Source organism: Cataglyphis hispanica, chromosome 3 (genome assembly GCF_021464435.1).
Source record: "Cataglyphis hispanica isolate Lineage 1 chromosome 3, ULB_Chis1_1.0, whole genome shotgun sequence".
NCBI lineage: Eukaryota > Metazoa > Arthropoda > Insecta > Hymenoptera > Formicidae > Cataglyphis > Cataglyphis hispanica.
The window spans coordinates 12,522,885-12,534,774 of NC_065956.1; the positions used below are offsets into that span (position 1 = coordinate 12,522,885).

Genomic DNA, 11,890 nt, shown 5'->3' on the forward strand with positions numbered 1-11,890 from the left:
TTAGAGATTAAAAGCGCATAAAATATGAAGAAGAAAACCTGTATATGTTTCTCTTGCACGTGCAAAAGTTTATCGCAGTTTAAAAAAAAACATAGCTACAAAAATGCATTAACGGAAATATTATTCACATATAGATTTTTGATCACGTAATCATCATTAGAAAATATTTGTTAACACCGATATCTCACGACCTGGATCAAAGTTGGATATTTTTAACTTTTGTTTTCTGTTGAATATACGATAGTTTTACATTAATAGCGTATTTCACTGATGTTTTAATGTAAGAAAAAATGCAAAATAAAAAGAAATAAAATAAAATAACATCTGATGACATAAGAGCGTCTGCGATCATTATATGAATGATCTACACATACTAATGAAAATTCACTACTTACAGAAAATTATCAGTGACGTGTTGCAAATCTATAAATTGCTTTTCTGTTTATTCGACTAAATTAGGTATAACGCAATTATGAAAAATTGCTATATCTATCTAAAGTTACGATTAGAATTAGATAAAAACTAGAAAGATACACGTGCGCGTAAACATAGTCTATTAAATTTTTATATTAAATATAAAATATTAATTAATAAATTTTTATATTAAATTTAGAATATTAATTTTTTAATTTTTAATAAAAAATATAAAATATATATATATATATATATATATATATATATATATATATAAATATACACGATATATACTTTACACAAGAGTTAATATTTCACATTATTATATGTTATAGCGGAGATTTTTGGATAACTTTCCAATTATTATTCAAACGCATATCTCTATAAGTTTTAATAACTAAAAAACAAGCTAATCATTATTGGATATAAAAATATTTTAATCGACTAGCAAATAAATAATATCTATAAACAAGTCAAAGTTCTGTCCGGAAGTCCGATGTCATGACCGCATCTTGACTTTCTTAACTATGTTACGGTTGTCACAATCTATCGCGCGTGAGGTCAAAAAAAATTTGTCACGCGTTTATGAATGATGTAGTTTCAAGTTCGTGGGGACACGGAATCTGTGGCCATCGGAGGGTCAAGCTGAGTTAGCATACTCCTGGATATAAATTCAATCAATGAGAGGAACCTTTCATTTCGCATTGGATACTAGCCACAAAACACCATGTGGTCTCATCTCCTCTTATTGCTAATCGGTAAGTAGACATTAATTTTGGATATAATTAACGATTTTTATAAAAAATTGTGAATAATGCCACTTTCAATATCTCAAGAAAAATATCTAAAAAGAACAGAAAAATCTTTTTCCTACAAAATAAAATTATTATTTTCCTAAAGTAAAATCTTTGATTTATATCTTATATATACATACGTATTGTTGAAAATAATTTATGTGCAAGAGCAAATCAAATATTTTGAAACATTGTTTCAATAAAATATTATTTTACAATAAAATATATGAGTATTATTGACTGTATAACATGATGCTTTTTTGCTAAAATAGTTGGCGTGGCCGTGGGTCGCAGTAGCGACAGTGACCATGAACATGCCTGGGATGCAGACAATGTGTATAAATATTTCATACAGAGTGAGACGAAGACGACCATGATCAACCCAAACCAATGGACTTCTGGTATTGAGTTGAAAGGCGTTCTCGACGTTCACGTGCAAACACCAAACAGGTTGCAAGCGACAATTCCCAAGCTGCAATATGTTCACGTGGACGAGCAATTGTCACAAGATTTTGAGCCCTCTCAGCGACGGGTTGAGGAATATCGCGATGTTCCGATATCCAAAAAACCATTCGAGATTATGCTCAAGCACGGAGTGATCCGAGAAATGAAGGTTGAAAAGGATGTACCTGTTTGGGAAGTAAACTTGCTGAAGAGTATAGTGGGCCAACTGCAAGTTGACACGCAGGGCGAAAATAGAATAAAGAGCAAGAGCGATCAAATACCTGACAACGAGCAACAACCATTCGCTTCGTATAGAGTCATAGAAGACTCGGTTAGTGGCAATTGCGAGGTTCATTACTTTATCACACCGCTGTCCCGAGAGCTTCTTGACAGCAGGCCAGAGATAGTACCTTTGCCGCATCTCGACGAGAACTTTATCGAAATTAGAAAAACAAAGGATTACAAAAAATGCAAGCAGCAACAAGGCTATCATTACAGTCAACCTGAGTGGCCAATTACTTGGCGTAATACGCTTAAGACGTCTAGTTTGCTGAATGAGAAACCTATTTCGGTAAGTTAAATATCAATTAATATATAAGTTGTTCTAATATTTTAGCTGATAGTGTGTCGCATATTTTAATAACATTTATAAAAGTTTTTTGGCATGTGTTTCGAATATTGCTTTTTTTGTGCCAATTATACTTTAAAATGCTATAAGCAATAAGAAATAAAATAATAAGATTTATTTGCGATTATGTGATTATTACAGCACGTATCTACAAATCACATGGTCCTCTCAGGCGATCTGAAACGTTTTACTGTCCAATCATCTGTGACGACGAGCAACATATTTGTCAAACTTGGCGAAAAAGATTCTGTCATAGGCTCTGTTGACAGCAAAGTAAATTTAACTTTAGTCGAAAAGAACAAAAAGGACAGCAAACTGGAATTATCAACGGATCATCTCGTATCAACTGGAAATCTAGTATACATGTACAACAATCCGTTCTCTAAATCCACAGAAGTCCGACCACGTTATCCGAGTGTCAGTCGAAATTCTCAATCGTCCGAAAGTTCTAGCGAAGAGGCTCGTCAGTCAGTAAAATCAGTCTTGCTAAATGATCAACGAGACAGCAGCAGCAGCAGCAGCAGTTTCTCCAGTAGCGAAGAGGATGATTTTCGTGACGCAACTTTCTTGCAATCTACACCGCGCTTAAACGAGGCTCCCCACAATCCATTGTTACCTTTCTTCATCGGCATAAAGGGCAAGAACATTCAGACGTCTAAAGAAATTGACGCGGTCCAACAAGCTGCAAATCTGGTCGTTCAAATAACCGTGGGAATACAAGATCCCAATGTCCAAAAACCTGGTTACACGTTAGAGAGGTTTACGATCTTGCAAGATCTTCTTCGTACAATGAATACTGATCAGCTCACCGAAGTCGAAAATGTCGCATTCAAACTATCCAAGTTAAAGAATATCACTAAAAAAGTCAAGAATGTCCTTCGCAAAACTATAACGCAGATCGGAACAGGACCTGCTCTTGAGATCATCAAACAATTGATTAAAAATAGATCAGTCAGGGGTTTAGAAGCAGCATTGACCGTTTCGAGAATTCCCAAAACCGTTCGCACACCTACGGAGGAATATATCAGAGAGTTTCACGTAAGTAAATGTTTACACGCAAAAATAAAGTTTAAAATAAGAACAAAAACTCCAATATTTTCAATTTGCAAAAAATAATTACATCAATAATTATATAAAACTTTTGCATCTGAAGTGTTAATTTTAACATTTGTGCAATTTGATCTGTACACAGAAATTGATTTCCACACCAGAAGTGACGAACGAAGATTTCCTGAACGTATCTGCGCCTTTAGCACTCGCCGAATTGATTCATAACGTACAACATGACAAAAAACACTATCCAGTACAAAGTTTTGGCCGTATGATTCCTCCGAGTAATGTACTAGAGGAATTTATTTCATATTTCGCCGAACAATTAAAAGAAGCCATCCATGAAAATAATAGTCCGCGTGTGCAGACGTACATATTGGCATTGTGTTCTACCGGTCATCCGAAGGTTATTTCAGTTCTCGAGCCATATCTCGAAGGGACGCAAGGACTAACCAAATTTCAACGTTTGATGATGGTTAACTCGTTATCTCCATTAGCCACAGACCATCCGAAACTTGTTAGGCCCATCGTCTTCAAACTCTATTCTGATTTATATGAGCCTGATGATATACGTGTCGCCGCATTCTACAATCTTATTAAGACCAATCCATCTCTACCTATTATGATGCACATAGCACGCCAAACTCATCATGATAAAAGCAAACAAGTAAATTCTGCCGTTACGACCACCATACATAGTCTCGCTAAGTTGAAGCAGTGGAATGTACAAGATATTGCTATCAAAGCTCGCATGGTCAGAAAATTATTGAATATTAAGTACTTTGTTTTGCCGAGAGTGGGCCATAAGAACTCTGTAGGCTATTACGCAGACACGATTCATAACAATCTTATTCAAAAATATTCTCTTGAAACAATCGCTGGCAACAGCTACTTACCCAAGTTTGCACATATGAAAGTAGATGTGAAAAATGGTAACTTAGGTAGTACCTCCTGGAATGTAGAATATGCACTGTCATCCATTAAACAGCTTCTCCAGTATTATTCTCAAAATTTATTGGGGAACAAACGAGAAGATCAGAGAAGAACACTCGTCGAAAAGATTGCGCATACGCTGAACATAAAGTCCGATGATGTAGAACAATTTGAAGGATATCTTTTGACTGCCACTCCATACGAAACGCTATTGTACCCCTTCGATGAGAACGTTCTTCGAAATATTATTACACGTAAGTATTATTGTAAATTTTATTTTAAAAAGCTTTATTTTTAAACATATAAACTATAACTGATATTGCATTACAGATTGGAATAATCAAGAACATCAATCAAACACGAGTTTTCTATTTAATCGCGATAAAATAATCAGCTTCCCAACGGAAAGTGGTCTGCCTTTTACCTATACATCAAACAAACCAATTTTGGGTCAAATTGAAACAAGAAATACAGATGCAGAAATTAAAAAGCAATTTGAAACCGTAAAAAGTGTATTCAATATATTATTTGCCACTAGATCTCAGAAGAGATTCGGTTTCATAACACCTTTCGAGCATCATCAATATCTCGCTGGTGTGGATAGAGATTTTAGTGTACAGCTACCATTAGAATTTAGGGGTAAACAGCAACACACTGAAGACCAGACCAGCTTTGAGATGAAATTGATCCCGCAATCAAATCAGCAAACTCAGAAATTGATGCACATAAGTACTGTTCCCTTCATCTTGCGCCACGACATACTAAATCTTCAACCATTAATACGGGGAGATAGAAATATAGAAAGAGTTATGCTCGCTAACAAGTGGCAAGGAGTCTCGCATCAAGGAGTCCCGCAGGAAGGAGTCTCGCATCAAGGAGTCCCGCAGGAAGGAGTCTCGCATCACAGCACTTCGTTTGGAGCGGGTATATTCCATATCGTAACTGAAAGCGAAATAACGGAAAGAAAGAATGACAATTTGATAAGGATGTTAACAGTTCCATATGAAGATGAAGAAATCCATTACAAGAAGCTCGACGTATTAATGGATAGCAATGCGGCTAACTTTGGAATACGCTTGAATGTTGCGCACGTTCAAAGCAACAGCGATAATACCGCAAATCAACAACCTGAATCAGAGACATTGGAAACATTCACGGTAACTGAGAGAAAACCAAATAGCGAAATGAGAAGAAAGCAATTCCTGACGGAACTCAGCAAGAGCATTCAACCTACTACCAATCACATATGGGACATAGATGTCGAATACCCGACATTACAGAAACAGAACCGCTTAGTTCTCACCTTTGGTCTGGGACACAACAGGGTGGATGAGAAATATCGTATTCTTCTCTACTCCAATGTCCAATCGGCGAAGGATGGAAATGTCGATTATGAAGTTGCCGGTACTGGAACGATGAGATTTTGGCAAAAGACTCCTCTAGATTTCACAAGAACATTAAATCATAAACCAGAAAGCACTTTAGAATTTCTTTTACAACAAGGAAGGAATCTTGCAAACGAAAAAGACAAAATGCATGTTCATGTAACTATGATGCAAAGTGACAAACTGAAAAATATGATAAAAGATAGTGCAACAGTCAAGAAATGTGAAAATGAGATTAAACAAGGCAACAAAGGATTGCTCGCATGTCAGAAGGCCATTCAACTTGCCCAAATGCTAGATCAAATGAAGCTCTCAATACGTGACGAATCTGAGCAGCAACAAAATATTGTTGATGAAATTTTCCGTTTGCTTAGTAGCATATTCACCGGAGTAGTGAAGTCAACAAACCGAAAAAAGAATGATAAGGACACCATCGATTTGGAAGCAAGAACGTCACCAGATCGTGACGAGGTGGATGTCTCTGTATCTGGCTCTGACATGGAATTTACGATTTCCTTACTCGGTCTTTCTAATACACAATCGTTATCGCAATTGTCATCGGAAATTCCAATAAAATTATCGGAATTGTCATCGCAATCAAAATTACCAGAATGGCTACGAGAATTTATATCACAATGGCTATCGCAAGAGATATCGCAATCGTCATTGGAATCGCTACGGGAATTAATATCGAGATTGTCAACGTCAATGAAATCGGCATGGCAAGTAGTATTGGAATTGCTAGAAGTATTGTCATCAGAAATATCAACAAAATGGTCTTCGGAATTGCCATCACTATCATCGACATTCTTATCGCTTCAGAAGCAAATCGAATCTATATTACAAGAAGAGGAACGACATGGTGAGTAATAGATGTAGATTTTTGTAAAAAATAGAAGCATTTATATTAATATTATTAAATATTAAAAACCGGAGAGAGTTTAATATATTAACAATAAATATAGAAATAGGCTCTTAATAATGTAAAATTAAACCTGGCTAATAAGAGCCAAACACGCAATAATAAATGCAAATAAAAATATCGGTTAAAAATATTCAAACAATATTTTGGTCCATCTTTAGTAAACTGTCGAATACACAAAAATACGAAGAATGTAAGAAATGCAGTATAATAGGCACGCATAAAATGTAAATTGAATATTAAAAGGATATATATATATATATATATATATATATATATGTTTTGATTTAATATATTAATAACACGTGTTTTTGAAAGATAACGCTCGTATGAAACACAAATACTGATGGTTTTATATTTTACGATCATATTCATACATTTGATCTCTTAATATTTTCTCAATTATTCTACAAGTATATACTCTTTTACAATCATTATTATATTAATAAAATAAAATATTTATTGAGCCGTTATTTATTTTGTTATTTGGTTACATTATAATTAATTAGATAAAAATATGTTATGCAATGTGTAACAAGTATATATTTTTTATACTTATAGATAAGTTATTTATAAAATTACGACAAATAATATTATTTAATTGTTTTTGTCGCAGGCACATGTGATATCGACAAAAACCAGATTGTTACTTTCGACGGTAAACTTTATCCTCTACAAGTAACGGAAGATTGGCAAGTGGTCATGATCCCTAATTTACAAATTAAGCCCAAAATAGAGAACACTTTCCCGGCGGTTCTTCCAAAACATATGAACGTGGCTATTCTAATGCGAGAAAAGGATGGCAGCAAACAAGTCCGTTTCATCTTTAATGACAAGGAAGTTCAATTGCAGAAAATGAATGATGATATGCAAGTCTTAATTGATGGATCGCAAGTCAAGCTATATAAAAAGCAAGACAAGCCAGACAAGGGAATCTGTGAAGATCATGATCAGAACGGTGAAGTTTATGTCCAAATCTACGAACTACCGGACAAATCGCTTAAGCTACAATCTGTCGAATATGGAATCAAAGCGGTATATGACGGAGAACGTATGCAAATTCAGGTGAGTAAAATGGAAGAGAAAGAAAGAATAATTGGTAATAATAAAGATTAGCTATGATAAACAAAAAATATAAATTGACATAAATTTTCTCATCATAGGTGGAGGACAAATATTTCAATACCGTACACGGTCTTTGCGGCACTTATGACTCTCAGTCCGATGATGATTTCGCCAGCCCTCAGAACTGTATCGCACAGAGACCCGAAGATTTCATTGCCATGTATACTTTGACAGAGGACGGCCAACAAGGATACACTGCAAAGAACAAAAATAGACAGTATCAATGTAAACAGGAATTCTATCCTCGTAGTGACGTAAGGAAGAAGAGTGGATCTTCGGTATCCGATAAGAGTTGGGGCTACCATGATAAAGACAAAAAATATGGAACTGATCAGGATTTTCCGCATAAAGCTTCATTGAGTTATCACACAATAATGGAGGAAGACGATAAACAGACCTGTTTCACTGTCAGACCTGTACCAGCATGCGATCAGGGCCGGCCTACTGAAATAAAGTCGAAGACATATGGATTATATTGCGCACCGAACAACGAAGCTACAGAACAATTGAAGAACAGAATCAAGCAAGGAGCTAATCCGGATTTGTCCCATAAACCTGTCTCCATGAAGAAGGTTTACCAAGTTCCTTTGGCTTGCCAAGCTGCATAATTATTGAGTAAATGATCGAGCATACTTAATCGAATGAAACGACTCCTTTTTGTCTTCTCTATTATTTTTTAGGAAACTGCAAATATGTTTTTTTAGTAATTAAAGAAATGTGAGCAATAATAAAGTTGAATTTTTTCAACGTAATAAATCAGTGGTCTTTTATTTATCATACAATATTCGATCAAATGAATTATATGCACATTAGGATAGACGAGATATATTTAAATTCATAAGACTTAATGATAAAGACAAAAGTAGATCTTGTTAATATGTAAATATATTTGTTTGCGTTTTTAAATTTTTCATTCTAAGTTGCAATAGAAAATTTTGGATAACGAGTTAATTTCTCAAATATATTTTTTAAGTCAAGATGATCTAGTTGGAATATCATTTCATCTAGATAGTTTTATATATAATACTCTTACATTTTCTATTCCATGTAAATTTTGATGCAAATATTAACAAAAATATTTATGCCATTATTGTGCGCTTGTCTTCAATTTTAAAGTATAGTAATAATCTTTCTTATAAATATAATGAATATATATTATAAATATAAATATAATGAATAGATATAATGAATAATATTTTCTTAAAAAAAAAATTTATTGAAAAAAGATCTTTTACAATAATTTCTTCCAAAAAAATAGAGTACAATTTATATTTATAAAATTAGAGAAATGAAATCACACGCTTTCATTCTATAAATGCAAATAAAAAGAAAAAAAAAGAAAAAAATAGACGATAAAATTATCTAGTCATTGGTATGCAAATAGTCTTTATTTGCAAAATAGCGTTTAATTATTTGCAGAGAATTATCAATGACCTGTTACGAACTTATGCTCTCCGTCTTTCTGTTTATCGATTAAACAGCATATGCATTAAATACATTGGGAAAACACAGCTGTAGAAGATTGTAAAGTTTAATTTAATGTTACGATTAAAATAATATAAGAGCCGATATATAAATAGCTCCCTTTTTATAAATTTCAAGACTAAATATTATTTACAATTCAGATTAGTTTTCTTTTTAATATTTAGCAAAATAATTAGAAATTTTTAATTAATTTTAGAATTTTGTTTATTATAATTTCGAGAATGAATATAAATGGATGAAAAGCTTTATTGAAGAAGGAAACAAAAATTATAGATTACGTAAAAAATCGTGTTAAATGATAAACACGAATCAAAAGTTCTTCAAAATGTTTAATGTTTAACAAAATATCAATGTATGATTAAATTCATTTAATCCTTTTATGTTATAGAATATTGTCTTCCGGAAATGACTATCTGCAATGAAAATTATCAATGCAATTAAGAAATCATTCTACTTTTGTCATCTTGTTGCTAATTATATCTATTTAAGGAACAGTGTTTTGTGAGATATAATGATCGGAAATCCTGTGCAGATATAAATATTTTATTTATATAACTTTATATATATATATATATATATATATATATATACATATATAACATTATTGTAAACTCTCAAAGTTTCAGCAAAATCTAAATTATTTTTATTGACGATAAAATTTATTCTTTAAAATTGAAAAAATTGTTAGTATGTGATAATAATCATTTATTCTAATAATCTCGATAAATAATTGTCTATTTTGGAAAAATTGAGAATCACGGTCCGAGAAATAAATGACGAAAAAGTTTACCTGCAGAAATTGGATGATCATTCTATAGATGTGTATACAATGATAATTTAAATTACATATTGAACGAAACATAATTTTAATTACTTAACTTGGTTTCTTATTTATAATTATTTATAATTTTTTCATTTAGTTTTTTACAAATAATATTCTTTTATTAATTAAAATTATAAATACAATAATATAAAACTTTAAATTATTTTTATTTCTTGTTTTTATTTTTAGAAGTTGTACACAGTCAAATAAATTATAGACACTTTAAAATAGAATATATTATATCTATATAAATTTATACTAAAATCGAAAGTATTGGTCTTGTGAATGATTGAATATATTTTTTTATACGTGAGTTTTTTCATCTCAATGCAGGTTTCTAAAAAATAATATTGTGGATTGGACAGTTTAAGCGAAGTCGATGCATTTGGCAGTCCATTTTATTAATAGCTTTGTACAATTCATTTGGTTGCATCTGCGCATAATTTTGCATACATTTTGAGGAATTTTTGTATTTTTGCTGACAATCTAAGATTTTATTTTCAATGATATTTCCATTTCTTTCTTGGAAAAGCTCATCTAAAAAGAAAATGTAGGAAAGAAGAAAATAATTATTATCTTTAAAATGATACATTATATATTTAATTTTATTTATAAAATTAAGATAGAATAAAATTTTTGAAAGATTGGCACATATAATCACATAATTTAATTTGCTAATTTAATTTGCTATACTTCTAAAAATGGATACGTTCCCGGTTTGTAAACTTTTCTCTAACTCTCGAATCTCTTTTTTACATCTCTCGAAATAAGTGCCACGAAAAATTAAAGAAGGTTTACGATCGATTTGACAGTTTTTGCAAATAGCTTTTGCTTTGGGTACATATTGATCGTATTCGAGACACTTCAACATTTCTTCGATGTATGTAAAACGAGTTTTATCAATTCTCGTAATGACACCTGGGCAGCATTTGGTCCCCAACAGATGATGCAGCTTCAAAAAGACATGGTAATATTTGGATATTAAATTTTGTAAAAAATTGTGATGTGCAGATCGCAAAGGTCTAGAGAAAAAATTTAATTATTTTATCTTACTTTAAATAAGATGTATAAAATCGCAAATATCGCTTCTTGTTCAGTCATATGTTCCGCATATTCGAGTTCTCTCAATCTAAATCTATAAAAAAATAACGCATTAACAAGAATAAACAATGGATACACGTAAACATACTTTTTCATGTTCTTTAAAGTTTCATCGTTCTTCATATAAATGTTTTTCAACCATCGTCGTAACTGTACAAAGTTTATTTGCGTCTTTCTAATCCAGTACCCTCTCCAAACAGCTTGGATCCTCGTCGCCATACTAGTATAATAATCTTGCCACATCTGCTGAACATGTTGAATCAAATATTGATTAGTGAACATCCTGGCGCGATATCCACGCCAATGGCGTTGTATAATTATCGCGTTTTCATGAAGCCTACGGAGATGATTACGAGTGATGATGCCACGGATCCAAGCCTAAAATTTGAAAATTTTAATATTATATATTTATTAGCGCCTGATATAAAGTCGCTAATTGTTATGCCAGATTATTATGACTAACCTGAATTTTACGAGCCGCGATAAAATGCAATCGTCTCGACGATTCGGCTAAATCATGTTTAATTTTAATCATGTCTTGCAACTCAACAGGATTAATTACGAATTTTAATAGCGATGCCATACTTATAAGTTATCTAATTATTTGAGAATCGCTATTTGATAATGATAAATAAATAAAGACCATTATTTTTTTAGAACATTTACAATCAATGTGAATATAGTTTAATTAAAGCGTTGTATACAATATATACGTATAAAATATGGATACTTATATATTATATATATGTGTAAAAGAGAGAGAGAGAGAGAGAGAGAGAGAGAATG

General features: G+C 32.2%; 2 protein-coding genes across 3 annotated transcripts; one reads left to right on the forward strand and one right to left on the reverse strand.

Moving 5' to 3' along the window:
* Nucleotides 1-1,012: 1,012 nt before the first annotated feature.
* On the forward strand, nt 1,013-8,451 carry LOC126859215 (vitellogenin-1-like). Its single transcript, XM_050610242.1, has 7 exons — nt 1,013-1,172; nt 1,481-2,223; nt 2,422-3,318; nt 3,473-4,517; nt 4,594-6,510; nt 7,187-7,635; nt 7,734-8,451. Exons 1-7 carry the CDS (start codon nt 1,142-1,144, stop codon nt 8,301-8,303), a joined length of 5,652 nt encoding a protein of 1,883 aa, XP_050466199.1. The 5' UTR covers nt 1,013-1,141; the 3' UTR covers nt 8,304-8,451.
* A 1,932-nt stretch (nt 8,452-10,383) lies between these two features.
* On the reverse strand, nt 10,384-11,704 carry LOC126859282 (spermatogenesis-associated protein 17-like). 2 transcript variants are annotated; one of them, XM_050610404.1, is made up of 4 exons: nt 11,568-11,704; nt 11,193-11,482; nt 11,057-11,138; nt 10,384-10,955 (listed from the first exon to the last, which is right to left on the reverse strand). In XM_050610404.1, exons 1-4 carry the CDS (start codon nt 11,685-11,687, stop codon nt 10,683-10,685), a joined length of 765 nt encoding a protein of 254 aa, XP_050466361.1. In that variant the 5' UTR covers nt 11,688-11,704; the 3' UTR covers nt 10,384-10,682. The 2 variants fall into 2 exon arrangements, with proteins under 2 accessions (XP_050466361.1, XP_050466360.1); XM_050610403.1 differs by having other exon boundaries at nt 11,057-11,482.
* Between the last annotated feature and the right edge of the window lie 186 nt (nt 11,705-11,890).